The 21,943-nt window shown below is 30.4% G+C and overlaps 3 protein-coding genes across 3 annotated transcripts in view; 1 reads left to right on the top strand and 2 right to left on the bottom strand.

The window, feature by feature from the left end:
* The window catches only part of LOC125070284 (ras-related protein Rab-23), a 22,218-nt gene extending 6,321 nt beyond the window's left edge, over positions 1-15,897 (bottom strand). The window contains exon 1 of the mRNA XM_047680079.1: positions 15,659-15,897. The gene's annotated coding sequence lies outside the window, so the exon portion shown is untranslated. The remainder of the gene's footprint in view (positions 1-15,658) is intronic.
* Positions 1-19,765, bottom strand: part of LOC125070285 — a 23,334-nt gene extending 3,569 nt beyond the window's left edge. The window contains exons 1-3 of the mRNA XM_047680080.1: positions 19,755-19,765; positions 3,195-3,204; positions 799-803 (exon numbers count right to left, since the gene is read on the bottom strand). The gene's annotated coding sequence lies outside the window, so the exon portion shown is untranslated. The remainder of the gene's footprint in view (positions 1-798; positions 804-3,194; positions 3,205-19,754) is intronic.
* Positions 16,773-21,943, top strand: LOC125070282 (ubiquitin carboxyl-terminal hydrolase 14). The gene is made up of 11 exons (XM_047680078.1): positions 16,773-16,948; positions 17,276-17,454; positions 18,116-18,223; positions 18,340-18,454; positions 18,582-18,831; positions 19,207-19,363; positions 19,473-19,538; positions 19,616-19,798; positions 19,874-19,985; positions 20,234-20,413; positions 20,792-21,943. Exons 1-11 carry the CDS (start codon positions 16,933-16,935, stop codon positions 20,920-20,922), a joined length of 1,497 nt encoding a protein of 498 aa, XP_047536034.1. The 5' UTR covers positions 16,773-16,932; the 3' UTR covers positions 20,923-21,943.

Genomic DNA, 21,943 nt, shown 5'->3' with positions numbered 1-21,943 from the left:
AATTACCCCATATATATGTATGTATATATTATTTACGTCATTTATTTAATATTCCACTTTTAATGCAAAACTGGGCGAGATTTACCATGACTACATAGTAAATGTAAATAAATAATTCAACAAATATCATCTTAAATATTATTTAGCTATCAATCCGTATCGATTGAGTTTTATGTTTTAAATAATGTTTGTCTAATAATATGAGATTTTCCTTGTGTTTAGTTAAATAGAAAGTTATTTGTTAATAACGAATAAGTGCTCCATTTCTTTTGCAATATATATCTTTTTCCTTTCACCGCTTAGTAAATTGATTTATACATGCGATAACCAATTATTCTTTACAGGAAAAAAGGTAAACACAATTTTAAGTCACTTTTACATAGAACTTATATATAATAGTAATTCTTTTGGATTTTAATACCATTTTTAAACTTAAAAATCCAATTTCTTACAAATAAGTATACGCCAGCTTTATTCATTATATAGTAATAGTTTTACTAGTGGACGCCATTCAACACAAGATAATTCCATCTAAGACAGTATTGTTTTCAAGTGATTAATTATGTGGTATTCATGCTAAAAAAAATCTTGATTATATTATTAAGAACCCGTTTTCCACGACATAAATAAAAAGTCCCTGTAGTTCTATATTTTAAAACTTAAAACACTTATTGCCTACAACCTTTGTATTTACTAAATTCATTTTAGAAATATAATATAATTGTTTGATATTGTTTGTCTGTTAATAAAAATCTATTATAATTAACAGAAATATGGTTACAACAGCAAAATCAGTACCGGAACGCGGATGAATCTTCTATCTTGATAATTTTACTTTCGAAGTCGCGTTTCTCTCAGCTCGGATTCTGCATCATCATGCGAAGTGATGAGTTATTCCGATTATGTCAAGATACAGCCGCTTGCTAAGCTTCATCCGATAGCTTTTTATGACCCTTACAGACTTTATAAATGGCACATGTTTAAGGTCAGGTCATTTAATATTCTTTTTATTATACATATATATTAAAATATATTTTCATTTTAGATTTTATTGTAATTCTTGGTATACTTATTTAAATTATTATTTATACACAATAAAAAAATGAGAAGTGAGCTTAACAAGAAAATATTTAGCAGGTATTTATTATAAGATTTATTTATTTACTAGTTAATAAAATTAAGTCATAAATGAAAAATATTAATAATAATTTTACTGTGAAACATACATCAAAACGACTTCGGTATATATTCCAATTGGAATAATTTAACTGCCAAGGTCAAACATTTATTGATAATGCCAGTTTTGAGTATAGCAACGAACAATTTTTTCCACAGCACATACAAACAATTCGAATCTGTTCGAATTGTTTGTATGTGCTGTATTGTTTGTATCGAATTTATAATCTGCAAGATATACCTAGAAGATATGCCTTTCAAAGAACTCCAGTGTTATGATGCATCTCTTAGGGTTAGCCATGTAACCATGTATAATCGAAAATAGTTTTTTGGAATGATATATTTCACTCATTCCTTTCAACACAGATATCCTTATATACAAAGATTTACCGTTCTTTCTATTCGTAAAAACCACATCAAAATCCGTTCAATGCTTTAGAAGTTAGCGGAGATACAGACAAACAGAAAGCTCCTTTTTATACTACCTACTCATAGAATATATTATGTACTTATTATTATATTATAGACTTACTATGTTCTTACTTGCTTTACTTTGCGTACTTGTAACTTTGTTTTGTAGTTGTAAAACTGTGCTAAGTCAGTTTAGAATACGTAATAATTGTATTATAAATTTTGAGCACATTACTACCAAGAAGGTCACTAAGCTTATTAATGCTATGTAGTGGCCGAAAACCCACGTTAGAATGGCAAATAAGGTGGAATACACGTGACCGTTTTAAATCATACGTGCAAAAATGTTTGTTTTCAATTACGTAATATAATTTTTTTTCTGATTTAATCTTGTGTGTTTCATACGTCTTATTATATTTATACGACATTGTTGTTTAGTTAAGCTAAAAAATGGTAAAACGCGCGTATGGTAAAGGCGTAATATTTTGTTCTGGTTAAGACCAGTGATATTTTTCCATCAATTGAAGATCTATATGGTAAAAAAACAGTTTTTTTATTTACCTCATAGTTTTATATACAATGCCTTAGCAACAAATAAATCAAACAAAATTTTAGTACTACATAATATAGCGAAAGCTTAAATTGACATGCAGACGTCAAAGAAACTAATAATATTTTACTGTTTTAAAAATTCGCACATTCAACGGATTTATGCAAAAACAGCAATTTATAAAAACATTCGTTTGTAAATCGGCTAACGACCGTATTTTTTGTTTAAGTGAAAGTATGTTATTGATCCTTATGTTAAACTAAATGTGTGGAAAAATTCAAATTATTTTATTTCTTTTGCTTTATAGCTTTCACGAAAAGAGAAAAGCTGTAAACATATTTGTTTCTAACGTTATTTTATAGAAGTAAAAAAGCATTACAGACTACTATAAATGTTAATAACATTAGGTCCTTAATTATATACAAATATGAATTAAAAATAGTTACAGTATGACCGCGTGGAATGGTAGCAAGAATGCTATCCATGCATCATGAAATTCAACTTGTCGAGAACATCTCTTAACTAGTTAATAAAAGAAGTTTGTCTATGGAATCGTCTTAATGATTTTCTTTAATGGGTATTTATACAGTATATTTCAATATGACAGTATTCCAGAAGGCGTGTATTAGTGGAGTCTTAGCCGAATAAACTTAACTAACTCAGACAGAAATTAATCTGCATATTCAATTATTAAGAGACTTAAATACATTGCGATAACAATACAATAACACAAAATTAAAAGGTTTAACAAAATATTTTAACAAATGTTCGTTTGTAGCAAGCCAACGATTACAATATTAATAAACGGCGTGGGCGTTTAATCAATGTTAATTTGAATAAACATCAGTTAAGGAGTAATCTCGCTCCGTAATAATTAAAATGATTAATAGAGATATTTTTTTTACTTTCATACGTTCAATTTACATTGTTTATAGTTATATAATATATAATTCAATTCTTGGACAAAATACAACACTGTTATATCTTAGTACAAAAGGTTATTTTATGTAACGAATTAGACATTTGTTCAATCTTGTGATATTACAGATAGCTGCCCGAGCACACGCCTGCTTCCGGATTTCGCTGAGATCTCATTCTCAAGAGTTTGTTCACTTACCTTTTGAATAACCCAGATATACTATCTATCTATTCAATAAAAAGGTAATATATATTTTTTTTATTCAGTTTATAAAATATTATTTTTACATTATAATTTTCCTCGTTTCAATAATTAATTAAATTATTTACAAACCTGTGAACAAATTATTACTTTCCAATTTATAACTATCCATCATATTCCATTTAAATCTATCTTGTCAATATGTACGAAAAACAATGGGTATGCTCTTAGAACAAGACGCGTAAAAGAGTTCAAGAAATTTTGTTGTAAAGCTGTTTGCGATCGTAATGTGAAGTGACCGTTCGTCTTATGAAACTAAAAGATTGTAATCATTAGCTCAGTACCACATGTCAAAAATACTTTTTATTTACTTGATGCAAATATTTTTTGACAATCTATGTGTATCAACTGTATTATTCGTATTTTACATCGACTCGTATGCAATTTCAAACGTGTTTCCTCCTAGCTTTCTTAAGACCAACTAATATAATGGTGAAGAAAAATGTCGTAACCGGATGGAGCGACGCGATAAACGGAGCCCGACGTCACACCGTGTCTACTTGTAATGCTTGTGCCCTCAAAGTTCCCAGATCCCAACTGACGTTTGGAAATAGTAGTAATCGTCGAAATGTCAAATACGTAGAATTACTGCAAGCCCGGACCCTGAGAAGTCCCGCTCATCATATATTCTACCGCCAAGCAAGATTCCTGCCCTCTTTAATTATTTAAAATAAATTATAATTTAGTTTTCTACTAGTATATAATGTAAGTGCTACTTATAACATTGTTTTTATTTGACGTTTATCCGCAAATAAGTGTAAAATTATATTCAATACTTTTTTGGTGAGGATAAAAAGCATAAATTACAATTACCTAGAAACATTTGTATATATTGATTATGACATAGAGATTACATATTTATTTTAGAAATTACTATTGATACCACATCGTAACGTACACTATATTGAACATAAATTTTCCACAATACTTATCTGTATTTAAGCAATATAACTGTATATATATAGCGAAACAATGTACGCCGCTGGCGATGCGTTCTTTAAGAATAGCGGCGTACATTATTACCGAATGTCTGGAACTTTCTAACGCGAGAAAAGCTTATATCGAAAGATTATTTGAGATCAATTCGCGTTTACATTGAAAATAAATAAATGGTTTTATTTCGCGGTCAACATTTAAATGATTCTGTCTATGATTCTGATAAAATATAAAATGGCTTACAATTAAAGTGCGACGTATTATTGCAACTTAAATTATACATTTTTATTTATTTCGTAGAGTAGGTATAGGTTAAGCCATATTAAAGCAATTTTGTGTAAATTTATCGAAGCAAAAATTGAAGTACATAAACAGGTTTCTGTTGATGAGTCGACTTTGACGTGTTTTTCAATAGATCCTGTTAAATAAGTATGATAAATTATGAAAGGTGTATGCATATTAACTGTGTCGAAACTTAACGGAATATGAAATTCATATTAAACTACGTACGTATGTTCATAACGACTTCAAGTCCATATCCTGTTCGAGATTTATAAATAATGTAGAAGCAAAATTAATTCAATAAAATAAAAAATAAAAACTGACAGATTGAACTACTTGCGCAAACTCATGAGTCGTTAAAATCAATCAGGCGAGGTGATTTAAAAGTGTAATTACGACAAAGTAGGTGCAGTGTAAAGTTACACGTCTGCCTTCTATATTTATGATCGACATCTGCATTGATTTCTGCATCGATTCGATTCGCTGACCGTAAATCGATACCTCGTCTCTATTTTATTCACTTATTGTGGTCGAGAAATTGAAATCGATTTACTTATACTGTTAGGTGTTAAAAAAAGCTTAATGTACAGTTAAACAAAAAGTAAAAGCGTTATTCTACAAGACATTAGCACTTTCATGCATAGTTTTTCATTATAGGTAAAACGTTCTTATTTCTATTGAATTAATAAGTGATTTTTAACCACTTCTTAATATTGGTAATAAGTTATGTGTTACCTACATATGTGCGAAACCTGATACATCGAAACTTAAATAAATAAAATATTGGGCCGTCAAAACTTAATGATTTGTAATTTGTCAGTGTAATCTTGCAATTTCTTTTACTGCTGACTGTAATAAATTAAAAATATAACTTGTTCTATTTTATCTTTGTTATCTTATGTTTTTAGACACTAATTTCAAGAGGTCATTTAGAGAAATTTTAATAGTTCCAAATTGCCCATTATGCAAAGAGCAGTATTCAACAGAGATTACATATCAGACTCAAATACAAAATTTGAGTCTTTTGACCGGATTTGCTTTGCGAGATTTTGTTGCTAAAACTGCGTATTTCGGATAACTTGTCTAAATTATTAATCAACGCATACTGCTGCAGCGCCTTGGTAAATTTCTTTTATGGGATACTAACGGGTTATAACATATACTACTCATTGCGATTTAATGTAAAGAAACTAATAATGAATGATTGCCGCAGCGAACGATGGGAATAATTAAAAGCGTAATCATAAAAATCAACATCATTGTATCATAATACAATGATTCCAGAGAAGATAAAGATACGATATCAAACACCATCGTTAGCAGTCAAAACAATGCATTGTGTCCTTGTCCTTGTCTACTGCTTCTGGGTATAACGATTAGCGAGTGTGTTGAATTGTGATACAGTTGTTGTTTGGTGTTTGCGCAATCTTTGTAACATTTGATTGGCGAGTTATAATATTTACTAACACTAATAAATCGTATAAAATAGTTATAATCTGTAGCTGTTACAAATTTTCATTTATTTTTAATAATTAAAAAAGTATTTTTATATAATTCATATTTGTCATCTTTACTCAAATTAAGGAACTGTTTTTTTATGACTTGCTAGTGTCCGATCGAAGATCGATTTCTGATCAAAGCTAACGATTTGAACCGAGACGGTCGAAGTCGAAGCTGAAAGTTCGGTAGGACACTATCAATTGATATTAAGATCACTATCAAGTAATTATTTATATTCTTTATTTGTAACGGACTTCTTTCCGAATTCGTCTGTGAAAGTATAAACTTCAAATCTAAACAAAACATATATCAATACAAACTACTTGACTGAAATAACTTGGTATTAGGTACATGACGACCTACACTACGTTCACTGCCTAACTGTATTGGATTAGGTTACTACTAAACTAAATATTTCTATAGGAATATGGGTTTTTAGGATACAGGTGTTTATTAAACGTTGTAAGAAAATATGCGTTACAAGTGTATTTATATTTTAATACTATATTTCAGTTTTTCAATTTCAGATTTAAAATCGATATCAACAAACTACTAAATCAATGATAGGTCAACGTCTATGTTATAATAAGACTATTGAAAATGGTTCGCAAAAGTCTATGTTAATTAACCCTTTATAAATTATCTTTTTATAATTATTAATAACCGCATTTATATAAGCAGTTAATTTACGAAGGTCTTGATCGATGGATTACTTATGGAAGTAATCCATCGATCAAGGTCTTGATACCTTTGCCTTTATATGCATAAATCAGACGACGGAAGCTTACCGCAGTAAGCTCTCCTAATGAAGATAGAAAATAAGAATGAAGATAGAATTTAAGTATTTTATTTATCATTAAACTAGCGACCCGCACCGGCTTCGCACGGGTGCAATGTGGGTTATCCATAAGATGTCGATATATACCATCGCGGATTTTTTGAAGACCTTTTTAAGGTGTACAGTACTGTATTACATCATTGATCTATCTCGTAGGGTTCAGGCCACGTTTGCGCAAAAAATGTGTTTACTTACGACATCACATTAGAAATCTCTAAAACTATCAGTTTTTTCTCAACTATATACTGCATGTGTTATACATATAAACCTTCCTCTCGAATCACTCTATCAATAAAAAAATACCACATCAAAATTCGTTGCGTATTTTTTAACATCTATGCATACGTATGGATCGACAGCTGGAAGCGACTTTGTTTTATTCTAATGCGATGTTTATATGTAAGCACCCGTTATAAATAAATGTATTTTGTAGTCAGATACGTACGGATCAATTAATATAAGTACATGATATATACTGTAATTATTTACTTACTCTATTTCCTATTTATTTATAGTTTGAATGGACGTTTTGTACGATATTTTCCATAATAAAAATTACGAACATTGAAATTTATACTTATGTTTAAAATATGTTTGAAATGTTTTTTTACTGTAACTCGATTTATTTATTTCACTGTAAGTATGCACACCTATAGTCAGACGTTCTTGTCAGCACTATCTAAGCTGGGCTGATAGATAATGTTTTTGTCATATGCTGGGCAATACAATATTGAATAATTATTAAGTATATTTGTGGTTGCTTTAAAATTTGAACAAGAAGCGTTAGAAGAGCTCTCAGTGTAAGGACATAATTATCACATGAGTGACGGCTGGTCAATCACCTCGCTAACGGAATGTTCAGTGCTTATACTTCATACCCGCACCCGACATCGAACGCATACACATTGTCTTATAATCTCATTACGATGCTCTTACAAAGCTGAATAACTGTCGAGAAAACGGTTCCGACTACTGTACAATTGTCAATTATACAAATGAAGCAACGTTTTGTAGTTTGTGCATTTCATTGCATGTAATGTTCACTGCCGAGACGAGAAGGCCTAAAGGATTGAAAGAATGTACGATAAACGAGGACAGTATGATAAAATTTGTCTTTATAATAAACCTCGTGATTCGTAGTGAAAGAAAACGCCAAGCTAGAACGCGGAATAAGCTATTTTCTAAAGACATAAACATTATTTCCTAAAATATGCCTTTAGGGGAAGGCCTTTTTCAAGTCGTTTTATTTTACCTACTTTTTTATTATTGATCCTAAATAACTTAAATCAAATTGAATGCACCATGTCACACTTCAGAATATTCTATTTAAATTATTATCTTATAATGTAATGTAAAAATAAATTGAGCCGCCACAAAGGTTTTTTTAGTAATTTTATTATTCAAAAGTAAGTAAAAGTATCCGAACTGCTCAAGAACGTGATGTGAACTGTGAAGTTTATGAATGGCGCGTCCTTGTAGCGTGGGGTGATTGTCCGCCGTACCCACAACCCGCCACCCGGTACCCTTTGCACGAAAGCATGGAGTTAATCGTGCTTGTAAGCAGGCCTTGCTACTGTTGTACAAATTATTATACAAATTCTATAAGATATGATTTAATGTAAAAATAAATAGAAGGATTTGCAAAGTGTTTTTTTCCCTCATCTCTTGTATTTCAAAGGTACTTTTGATTTCAGTTCAACCTTATAAGATAAGACATAAATTTGGGTTGTTTGGGTTGTTGTTGGGTTGTTCATTAACCATTCTAAGTACAAAAATATTAAGTACTTAAAAAATAAAACAGGTTCTCAAAGAAAGTCGATATTTTAAAATATCTTTCTTAAAACTGCTATTATTTAATCACGACATTACTCTTATTTTATATATGTACATATGTCCCTAATTTAATGGCGCTTAGAAGATTAAGTAGGCAATGATGGCGCAGAAACAGTATGGTATTGAATAAATTATATTGTGTGTGCAATATACCGTAGTCAATATTTGCGTGCCCGTCGACTAGTTAGTCTTTATTTGCTGAACAGTTAGCGTCGCAATCTAAACACATACATATAAATTATTTTTTTACAAAAGATTATAATTAGGAATTCAATAAAAGATAAAAATAATTAACATGATACTTGTAAAAAAGTAAGTGAAAATAGCACGTTCTGCATTTAACTGATACATGTGATACATTTTTTTTAATGCATTTTTAAATGTATCTATAATTTTTATTTGCAATATCTATACAATTTAATAGAACCTTTCGGAAACCAGCTGTGTTCTAAACTTATCATCAATATAATTAGTCAACAGAACACTGCGAAATACAAGATTACTATCGAATGACTGTAAAATTATATTGACTTGGTTGCAATAGAGCTTTGCAAATGTTTGACTTGGAAGTATATAATAAGATTTTGTAATTTAATTAATATTAAAGAGTAACTAACTACGGAACTTCTTGCCGGTTATTCGTGGTAAAATCTACTCCCTGTATCAATTTTATCTTATCAAATTTCGATTTTAGCACTTTTAGCTTCTGAATAAAGTTTATTGATTTCGATAAGTTCTGCTTTCCAACTATAAAACGAGTATTCACGTATCGTTATACCTATTTATAAATACATATTTAAATAAATTATAGAATCGATGAATGCACCATAAAAGTACGTTGTTAAGAGTGAAAGTAACTTTTACTATTTCAAAAAGGCAATTTGTTGAAAAAAATTGAGGTTCGCGTGCCGTCGGCGTCGGCGCGACTACGCAAGGTATACGCTTTTAATGGCATTCACAACTTCGTAGATGTACTCGAAGGTAATTTAATGAACATGCTAAATAAGGTTTAATTGAACACACAAGTTTCACAACAACTAAATAATGAAATATTGCTGTTTTAAATGGTAGTTGATAAATATATTTTATATAATTTCACTGTTAGATCAAAGTTAATTATTAATTTTTATTTTAAAAAGTCTAGTTTTTTATTAGTAATCTTTATTTTAATTAGGTACATTTAAAAATATTTACAAATAACAAATAACTCTTATAATTCGGTACTTTATGGTACTTTATAGTTCGTTATATACATAAATAAACAAAAAGTTTAGTAAGATACATAAAAACAAATTAGCTGAAAAAAATTGTGTTTTAGCGATAGTTACGTTTCCTATTTTAAAATTCCAACTGTATAAATCCTGTTGGTTCATTATTATACTGGGTTAGACCTGAGCGGGAGTGTAAATAACCTTCACGAAAGGGTCGACAGGTGTACAAGCATCTGTCTATTTATGTTTTATCTTTTTTTTTTCGATTCCTTGCGTATAAAATATGTCGTGGCTGTTTGAAGAGTACCCTTTGTCGTGGATTCATATTATGAAATTAAATATATATTCTTTGATTGAAAACTCCATACTGTTTATAAAGCATAATTAATAATAATAAAAAAAAATATATCCATATATATAATAGAAGCCTTTGAATGGCTGATTATGTTAAGATCAGTTTCTGATGAGGTTTCTAGCACCTAAAAAGTGCTAACGCGCGTTGATGTCTAATGTACGCATGACTACAATATAATGTGTTTTCAATTTAGCTAGAAACCTCTACAAAATGTCCACGCAACTTTATATTTATTGTATGAAAGCTAAGAAATTTGTAAAGTCACTATTGATTTAACCGGTTCTTAGCCTCGTTTCCTAGAAAATTAATCTTTACTTCACCTATGTCTTGAATAAGTACCAACGTTACTATGCTAACATCGAAAAACTTTCTACTTACTTAAAAGCTAAGAAAATTTAATTGCATACGGCGAAATTATAAATGATAATAGCACATATTTGTATTAATGTGACTTTTAAAATATGATTCGTCATACTAACAATTTATTTTACTAATTAGCCATCATCCAGAACACATACATTATAATTGGTATCAAATTCGGGCATACTTCAGGGATTATTGAGGTACTTTTTATTATCATTTCGTGTTCGGCCTACCTACATGGTGAGGTGGCGCAGAGTGATAAAATACACTAAAAGCCTTTTAGAGGAGCTTCTGTCTGTGTGTTTTCATTCATTTGTGTTCATGCGCATTCTAGTATAGTTTACATAAAAATGACATGAGGCCCAGTCAGAAAATATAGCAAATATAAGTAAGTATATAGTATATAAGTTTTTGAACGATTTAAATTAACTAAATTATGAACCTTTCATATTGTATGTAAATTAAATTTAAATTAGTAAAATATTTAACAAACGGTTATTACTTTACTATTTTCAAATAAGAATTTTGACGTATATATAACAAAATACTTCATTCCATTGGTTTTTTTTAATTATTTTTTAATTTATTTGTGCCAAAAAGGCAGATTATTCTGTTGCCAAGAATATTGACAGAATGCTAGCCGTCTACCAATGAAATTGCATTAAATCCCAGAGTAAAAAAATCTAAACCTCCTACTCTCATTGGAAAGAATATTATGGGATATCAAATCTTTAAAATAAATATTATTAACCCAAAGATATCGGAATCGATTCAGGCATAAAACAACCTTAGGTTTGTTGAAAGTTACCTGCAAGGAAATATTTTTGAAATCAAGGAAATATTTTTATACAAAAATTTGAATAGAAATAATACACACGGTATGTGTGTTTTAAAAAGGCATATCTGTATGCTGACATGAATATAGAATGTGATTTTAGTGAGAGATGCGTTAGATATCAAGCCGTGAAGCATGAACCGTGACCGCATGGACAACGACCTGTGGAACTTAAGAATTACCACTATAATTTATATAATAAATCAACTTTTGGTGTGTTGAACACCAAGTGTTTTGTGTCTTGAACATAACGCACTACTTTTAATACATTTATGCATACATGCGAATAACAGGAATTGAGTATTGGTCTCTTTTCCACATTTAATTCAAAGTCAAACAACTATGGTGATACCTTAATGATTTACGAATATAAATTTATTTTATCGGCAGACGTTGTCTGCTACGTATTTTTGTCTAAACTTTCTCTAAAACGAGCTGCATGTTCTGGTAAAACTTTAATGTATATTGATTGAGTGATTCGGATGCGGAACAGATTAAAAGACCTCATTCATTTATTTATATATATATATAAATAAATAAATGAGGTGAGAATTAAGAGTATTTAGCAAATTTTCTTGAGCGTGTTAAGTTTTACAAAGTTTTTAGTAGGTACGCAACTCAAATCTTAATAAATATTGCAAAAACTTAATTCCGGTTTTCACATAAAGACATCAAGATTTAAACAGGCAAATATGTTTCATGGAAAGATGAATACAGTTGATTTTGTTGAAAAACATGTTTTGTAGTTGTTTGTTAACAATTTTTTTAAGCAAAAATCTGTTATTTGTTACGCAAACGCAATAATCATTTTATGGTTAAATTTACAACCACTTTGTAACGCGAGTTAATATAATTATGGAACCATTATAATTGAAATGAATATCCGTAGGAAATTAATTTTAAGCTTAACTTAATGATTAAATATTTATAATTAGTAAAGTGAAAACGTGTTTCGTTATATCGGTCGTTTATATTATCTTTATACTAACATTTATGTGATTGAAACTATACATATATATATAGCATCCTGGTTTATTTTTTGCAATACCTACAGTATTGCAAAAAATAAACCAGGATGCTTGTGAACCATAAGCGGTAAAGATTTCGTATTTTAAAAATAATAATTGATCTTTCAGAGTGTTCGAACTAGACGAACGACATGTTCGTCTAGTTAGCCTGGTAAATAATGGAATATTTTTCAATAAAAACTACGATAAGACGTCGTGTGCGTCTCAGTTAATAAGTGAGAAAGTATCTGCTTCAACAATTACCGTTTTGCGACGGCTAAAAACTTGTTAATTACGGAACTGGTTATCAAGAATCAATCCATATGATTCGTTCAGGTGAATTGTGTCCTTCGATTCGTATACCATTTTTCGTACAGCAATACTTTTGTATAAATTTTCACAAACTTTATCTTCCAAAGCCAAGATCACCCAGTAGTTAGAACACGTGAATTATAAGATATGATTGTGGGTTCTTGGCGGTGCAAGGAAATATTACGTAAGCCTGCACGTTTCAACAGCATTTGCGTTGGTGCAGTGAGGTGTGAGAAGCTCCAAATCTTTTCCTGTTAAAAGAAAGGATGCTTGAGCCTAGCAGCGGTGTATATACAAGCTGTTACTTTATTTTATTTTCTTCCAAAATACAGACAATATCTTCTAGTATAATTTATCTTTACAATGTACTCATATGAATATAGTTTATTCAAATAACAATGCATTATTGTTCTTATTTATGTTATAACAATAGAATATCAAATCATATCCAGCAAATACCGATCTACTATTAACGGCAGGTAGACGATCCTACTCGTCACAACCCATTATAAATTCTTCACACCGACACAAAACATCGCGAGCACTGCGAATACCAAATGATTTGTCCTAATGGTACATTGTTACATTCTTATATCTTAAATTAAATATTTGTTTTGTAGCAATACAAGTATTCGAGTAAACTTAGAATCATCAAGAAAAAGATAAACTTTATATCAGTATGTAAAATATTATGTTACACTATTTCATTGCCTCGGTCTAGTTTAATGACTAGATATATATATAGTCGAAGATCCCGAAGTCCAGGATTCAAACCCTATGTCGGGTCAATAAAAAGTTATTGGGTTCGATCCCAGGCCGAGTTGATGTAGAAAAAAAATTCATTAGTTTTCTATGTTGTCTTGGATCTGGGTGTTTGTGTTACCGTCGTTACTTCTGATTTCCATAACCCAAGTGCTTTAGCTACTCACATTGGGATCTGAGTTATGTATGTGATGTTGTCCAATATATATATATTTATTCCATCTAAACGATAGCCCGGACCCTGAATGTACCCGGACACTGCCATGCCTGGTCAAGTACGTAAAGGCGTTGGTCTTGCGCCTGAACCGTTTCCGGTCGTGTCGGATTTGCCATTCAATCGGATTATGAGAGTGAGGAAATAGAGAGTGTGTTTGCGCACACACTTGTGTACTATAATGTGTCCTGCGTAGTTTACTAGTATCCCTTTTGAGGTTCGCCGTCGTGGCCGAAATCTGCCAAGACTACTCACATTACTCTACTATAGGACTATTAGTTAATATGATGATGATGGATATTAGACAGTAGTTATTTTTAGATAATATATATGAGTATTAATATATATTATAAGTATTATAGATTTTAAATATTCTTAGCCGAAGGTTGCAGGTTCAACAACACTTAGTTTTTACATGCTTAATTAGTTATATTAGCAGTTCAACTAGTGCTCGTTAAAAAAAAGCCTCGTAAGGATACCTAAATGTGTCGGATGACATTTTCCTACATGTGTATCAACAAACAAGAAGTAGAGCAGCATGGTGAGCCTGGTGTATAAAGCTCCAGAACATCTTTAAAGCTCTTCGTCCAGCAGTGGAATATTTACGAGTAGTTACTGTCTTAATTTTATCGTTACAATAAGATTTGAAATTGTATAGAAATATATATATATATATATAGGCTATAAATCTGTATAATTATTTCATACTTTAACTTCAAATTCCTAGATTGATAAATCATCGACTATTATTTTATTAGATACCTATTATATAAACTGCGTACAAAAAAATCGTAAAATATATAAAATTCGTATTTGTATGATATAATTGATTCTAACTTTGCCAAACTAGCTATCAAACGACTAATTGAATTTCACGATAGACCGTGAAACGATTTAATTAATCTCAAGAAATCAGTCAGATGTAAACTTTCGATATATCGTTCCTAACGCTTTTAGCCGACACCAAAAAGAAGACATTTATCATTTCCGCCTTTTCTTTTTTTGATGTTTTTCGATAACCATTTTATTTTTTTTAACAATTAGAGGTTCCATTTAAATTCAAAGCAACAGATCCACTGAATACACTTAATCAATCAACCACTTCAAAACAATAGAAAATCTTTTATAATGTACTATAATTAAAGTTTTATTTATAGTACAAACATTATTTTAAGCAGATTCTCGCTCGGGTAGAATAAGAATGGAAAAAATCGGCGAAGACATGAAGAAGTAAGTAATAAATTAAAATATTAAATTAATATAATATTATAATACAAATTGACTTTGTTTAATAGATTATATTTTGAGGATATTCAGTATTTCAGTCTTTATTAGCCAATCAAGGCAAGGCAAATTTGTTTATTAGTACAAACGAGTTTCGCTATTATTTATGAAAAATTTAAATTAATCTAAAGCAGTCTGTAAAGATATGCTTTTAACAAATAAACAGTTACAAATTACAATATTCATTGTTAAATTAAACCATTTTTATACGTGATACATGTTTTTCAGAGAACGCAACTAACGAATAACATTGTTAAAGTAAGTTATGAAAAAATTTAATAAGCTATGATTTTATTTAAAATTGACTTTAACCAATATCTAACAAAAAATCTTTATAGGTATTATATATCTTGACTTTATCATAAAACTAATTGTACTATAGTAGTTAGGAGGTAATTAAGCACATTACTTTCATCAATAAAGATCTGCATAATAATTTAAGTTATAGCAATATGAACGAATATATTTTAAAGAGTAATTATATACTTTTATATTATATGTATTCGCTTAGTTAGTTTTATTTGTAATATAAATTCAAATAAACAAAATAATTGCACATTTATTAATTGCTAGTAATGAGCTTATCATAACCTAAGCCTGCAAACTTACGTTAAGCTCTGGCCGCAGTATTCCACATCGATTTACCATTACACTAGTTACTGCTATTAATTAAATATTTTTACACTTTAGCACTAACTTCACAATTCACTTTTAAACACATATATGTTTTTTGTCATAGTAATAAGTATCGCGATAATAGAATTAGAGTAGTAATTATTTAACTTATTACACATTTATATCTAACGACGCTCGTACGAAGACTGCCGCCGGCTGCGTCTGCGCACTTGCGCAGGCTTTGAAGGAAAGTTCATCGAACGCCTCCACCTTTTCTGAAGACTATAATAATATATAAGATGATTTTTACATATATTAAACATCGTGTTGGACATATTAATTTTATTGTTAATGTAAAATTGGTATATGTAATTGTGTAATATCGATTGTGTGTTCATTCAATAATATGCATAATTTTAAGTTAAAAAAACTAGATTTATACTCAGCACATTAAGTCAAACTACTATAAGAAAAAAAAATCGTGGACATACAACACGACATACTATAATTACAATATTGTCAGTAGTACAATTATAATCTACCTATTAAAATAGTAGCAAACATAGAAAAACCATTACACTCAGTGAATTATAAACCATCATCATAGCTTTCTTAAAGAACGAAAACCGCGTAAATTTTCTGAATATTACAGTTTTCAAATTATTCCTTAGACAGAATGATTCAATAGTATTGAATACCACTGCTATTATAGCCTCTACCTAAATCTTTATATCACATTGTAAAATTTTTCTTCAAAAATGACAAATATGTACTTAGGTGCTAATAAAATAATATAATTATAATAGGAACTTTAAAATCTTACCTTTACTTTTCTGAGAGCTACAAAAACATTAATATGAACGTAAATTGATAAATTTAGCTAACTTTGTAATATAATTTTCCGAAATAACATTCCATTTTATCTTGTTATTATTTTTTTTAGAAAAAAAAAACTTGTTTGATAATACCTTCAGCAAGAGAAACTTTTGAAAGAAATTTACTTCCTTGAAAATATTATTATTTGAATTTTAAATATTATATGCTGTTACAGGTATCCACTCGGCTACCATTATAAGTTTATGTCCATTTTTTCACTTTATCTGTGCCCTGTGGGAGATAAAACAAACTAGAAATTGACAAGACAGTTTGCCATCGAATCCCACGAAGTTAATCTTAATCGTGACTTTCAAATTTTAATTCTAAAACTGATAATAATTGATTTCTGTTAGGATTATTTTGTGAAGTCTCAACTAAAATATAACAGCATTATGCCGAAAGTTTCAGGTGACTTGTTTTTATTATAAATTTTGAAAAATTGCTTATTCATTCCAATAAATTGAGGTTACGATATTTGCTTTGAATCTATGAAAAATGTTTTTGGGAAATTTGTGTAAACATTTTTTTATAGCCGAAAAGTTCATAATAATTATTTAATTTCATTGTTACTGAGTTAACAATGAAATTGTCGTTTTTAAGATGTCAAGGATAAATACCATAAATACCGGCATTCGAGAATTGTAGTGATATTATTGTTTTTCAATCATATATTTGTATTAAAAATACAATTCTTGACCTTGAGCTTTTAATAGATGGTAATATTTCTTTATATAGTCAAAGTAAAGTGGGGGAAGGAGATGTATCCAGATGTCGAAGTGAATACAGATGATGAACCGGTTGTATTCAAGGCTCAAATCTTCGCACTGACTGGCGTGCAGCCCGAAAGACAGAAAGTAGTATGCAAAGGTGTCACCCTCAGAGATGACAGTTGGGCAAATTTTAAACTCTCAAATGTAAGTAATTAATGGATTTCCTTTAAAACAGGATTTGTAAATATAATTATACTTTAAGTAAGAATGTATCGTAAGAATTAAAATAGCAACTGCCCTGCCATGAAACAACAAAAAAAAAATATTATAGTCATTGTTACTTGGGATGATGTAAAAATTCTAAATATAATTGTATATACAAAATCCATATTTTTATATATTTCTATATTTGTTCAGGTATCACAATTTAAATTGAAATAAAAAAACAACAATTTCAAGTTAGCTACCGAAATTTAAGGTGCATGCATGGACAACATCTATCTGCGGAGCTCCAAACATAACAATAAAAAATATTTATTTTAGGCATTAAAAAGTCATGGTGGAATAATTAAACTCTTGAACCCTGAAAACATTATAAAATTAAGTTTCTTTGGTTAGGCACACAGTAGTACTATTAAGAAAAACTTGGGATCTCAATATTGATTTTATTGAAACTTATCAATACATATGTTCACAAATCATATCTTATATAACTTGTATAGTAAATTTATTGGATAATGTTCTCACATTGGGGTATAAACTCTCAACAATGTTTCGTGATTTATTTGTATCTTTATATTTATTGTGAGCATTTATACTTAAGATTTTTAATAAATTACTAGAAATGTACATGGCTTACTTGTAGAATGCCTTGGTGTTAGTTATGGGCAGTAAAGAGGAAGATGTCCCTGCAGCACCGGTTGAACAAACACGCTTCGTAGAAGACATGAATGAGTCAGAATTGGCAACTGCTGTAAGTACATTTTACTCAACATGAATTGTTTAATAAAAATGTTATTTTGATAGATACAAAAGAATTACATGCTTCAGTATTAAATTAATTTAATGACATTTTGCTTTTGTTTCTAGTTGGACCTTCCAGAGGGTCTCATTAACTTAGGCAACACATGTTATATGAATGCCACCGTACAGTGCCTCAAAACAGTTCCTGAATTAAAAAATGCATTACTTGGTTATGATCCATGTGAGTACAAAATCATATACATTATCTATATAACAATATAAATATATTTTTTATCATATATAAAATCATAATCATTAAATCATATATATATATAATGTATAACTAACACATATCTTTATGCAAACAGCATCTGGGGGAGGAACTGCCGGTGGCCTTACATCTGCATTAAGTGAAACAATGCGTGCTCTAGAGAGTGGGGGTGCAGGTGCCTGTGCCGCTGCAGCTGCTAGATTACTAAATGCATTACATGCGGCTGCACCACGACTGGCGGAACGAGGTGCTGGTGGACAGCTAGCCCAGCAAGATGCATCTGAATGTTGGACAGAAATTGTGCGAGCTCTGAGGATGCGGCTTTCTGTAGCTCCAGAACCAAACAGGTACAAAATTAAGTAAAGATAAGATTATAAGCTATAATTAAAATATTTTTAATTCTCTTCCTCTTGACAAAAATCTATTAAAATCCAATATATTTTATTTATACTTTGATAATGACGATGACAATGTCCTAAGGTTTTCAGTCACACTGAGCATCAACTATTCAGGAGCGATTATTGTGCTTGAGTGATCTCTTTATCCCTCACTCTCATAATCCAATGAGACAACATTCCGATACAACTGGACTTTTACTCATGCAACCTCCAGATTTTGCACTGAAACTGACACTGCAGATTAATTATTTGACTGTCTTCATATTTTTAAATATATTATAAACACAACTATGTATATGTATTCATAATTATACATGTTTGCAGCAAATCCCTCGTCGAACAGTACTTTGGAGGTACATTGGATGTAGAGCTAGTATGCAGTGAAGCAGACGAGCCTCCAACGCGCTCCAGTGAGACATTCTTACAACTCTCTTGCTTTATCTCACAGGATGTCAAATATCTGCAATCTGGACTTAGATCTGTAAGTAAATAGCAATTTAATATCAGTATGTATTAAATTTATAAAAAAAAATAATACAATTTTTGTATTACTAAACATGTTTTAATTTTAACTGTTTAATAAATTACAGAAAATGGCAGAGCAAATCACAAAGATGTCAGAAACATTAGGAAGAGATGCTGTCTACACAAAAACAGTAGGTTTTTTAGCAATTTGACTATTTCTAGATATTTATTTGGCTGTCCATGAAATAATAATACTTTTTATTTATAGAGTAAAATCAGCCGACTGCCAGCATATTTAACAGTGCAATTTGTGCGTTTTTACTACAAAGAAAAGGAATCTATCAATGCCAAAATTCTTAAAGATGTTAAGTTTCCACTAGAATTGGATGTATATGAGCTTTGTTCACCTGAACTTCAGGAACGTTTAACTCCCATGAGAAATAAATTTAAGGTAAAATAATTTGTTAAACTAAATGAGACAATAGTGGATATTTTATGTTTTTCTATAATTGTTAATAATTTTTAGGAATTGGAAGATGCATCAATCGAAAAGTCCTTAAATGCCAAGAACAAGAATCACGGCGACAGTAAAAAAGAAAATAAAAAAAAGAGCATAGTGCCTTACTGGTTTGAAAACGGTAATTATATTACGAATGCCTTTAATTTTTTTTTTCATGCAATAGGTAGGCGAACGGTCAAATGGGCAAATTTATTATTACAAAATAATAGTTTGCAGGTCAATTAATGATATGTAGTTGCAGATTTGATTCTAACCTAACAAGAATTAATAATTGACTCCAGTGTTCTATGAGAAACATGAATATATACACAATATGTGCACTTGAAATAAATAAATAAGTGATATATCACGTGGCTGTCGCCGCAGACATCGGCAGCAACAACAGCGGCTACTACCGGCTGCAGGCCGTGCTGACGCACCGCGGGCGCTCGTCGTCGTCGGGGCACTACGTGGCGTGGGTGGCGCGCGGCGACGGCTGGCTGCGCTGCGACGACGACACCGTGTCGCCCGTCACCGAGGAGGAGGTGCTCAAGCTCAGCGGCGGCGGTGCGCACTTGTCCTATTTCCTATTACACGCTCACGGCACGTCATGCACCCTGAATATGTGATTGCGCATATCGCTCATTTGCCGCTCCCTATTGTTGCAATTGATTATAAAAAAAATTGGGACCTGTTAATAAGGGTACTCTTTCTCTTATTGATTCGTATTGAATAACAGTAACTTGCGTTGAAATTTGTTGACATATGAACATCATGTAAACAATAACATTGTCATGTTATTTTCTTCGGTACTGTTGCCGACAGTAGGCGTTAAATTTTCGATGATCAGTTTTTAATAGCTAAATGTTGTAAATACTTGTTAGTGTCCATTATATATTTACATTTTTTATTACAAACATTTATCTGCAATTCTGTAATTTGCAGGTGACTGGCATTGCGCATATCTTTTGCTGTACGGACCCAAGATTTTAGAGGTCCCTGAAGAGGAGGAGGAGCCAATGGTTATGGATGTCACTGAGGGACCAGCTGGCAATCCTCCTACAGCGCTCGCGTAATTACACTTCTATGAACCTGTCTCGAATGTAGGCTCTAGGAATGAGGGATCAAGTTTGTCAGGTATGGAATTATGATAACTTCACAGATTTATCGAAATGAGATCTCATGATTGTTAACTAACGATATTGGTCTTGCATTTATTTTTGAAAGTGTTTGATGTACCTCAAAAATATATTTTACATTAAAAAACAAGAATGAGTAAAAATAAAATTTAAATTACATCTCCATACATAGTAAACATTAAGAAAATAGGATTTTTGAACAGTTTTCCTTATTTTAAAACTACTATTGTAAATTATCAGAAAACTATATTTTATTTTTTATTTTAAACGAGTATATGCCTATACTATATCTACAAAAGGGTAAACTTGACAAACTCGGGCTAATTTAAGAATCCACTATAGCGCCTCATTCTATACTTGATAATAGGGAATATGCAGTTTTTGTTGAATGTTGAAAGAAGCCTAAAACTATATACAAAGAACTATTTGAATTATTCTATATATAAACGTGATACTTCATTTGGCTTATATTTGATGTATTCATTAATATTTTGGACAGCTTATCAGAAGGAGAAAACTCGTAAAAATAAGCAGTACATATTTGCTATTTAGAAAAAATTAAAGCATGAATGGTGCAATGCTTGTTAGCGAGCAATTGTACAAATATTTATTTCTATACCTTATTTTGGCGCGTAACTAAAGTAATAGACAAGAAACGAGTAAATGCCTTTTTGGGTTATTTGCCATATTTGTGCAAATTAAGTAAAGATAAATAAATAGATCCTTTATACATAGTCGTGTTTTATTTGGCCAAGTGATGTCACCATTAATTATTATTAAAGTTTCACAAATTACAAGTTTAGATTTTAAAGCGTTTTGTTAAAAGTGGTACATGAATGTGTACATAATATTTTAAACATTATAATACTTTATAAACCTTTGACTGATCGAAAAATTGTATAAAAAAATTATCAATCATTTTAATATTCGTTTCGGAGTAAATTATGTCATATAATAA

Source organism: Vanessa atalanta, chromosome 17 (assembly GCF_905147765.1).
Source record: "Vanessa atalanta chromosome 17, ilVanAtal1.2, whole genome shotgun sequence".
Taxonomy (NCBI): domain Eukaryota; kingdom Metazoa; phylum Arthropoda; class Insecta; order Lepidoptera; family Nymphalidae; genus Vanessa; species Vanessa atalanta.
The sequence above is the reverse complement of the archived record's forward strand: the minus strand, read 5'-3'. Positions and strand labels throughout refer to the sequence as shown.

What these genes read in the sequence shown, in the direction of transcription:
- LOC125070282 (XM_047680078.1), top strand. An exon ending in AGTCAGAATTGGCAACTGCT is followed by an intron (nt 18,224 to 18,339) that starts GTAAGTACATTT and finishes TTTTGTTTCTAG; the next exon opens with TTGGACCTTCCAGAGGGTCT. An exon ending in ATGCTGTCTACACAAAAACA is followed by an intron (nt 19,539 to 19,615) that starts GTAGGTTTTTTA and finishes TTTTATTTATAG; the next exon opens with AGTAAAATCAGCCGACTGCC.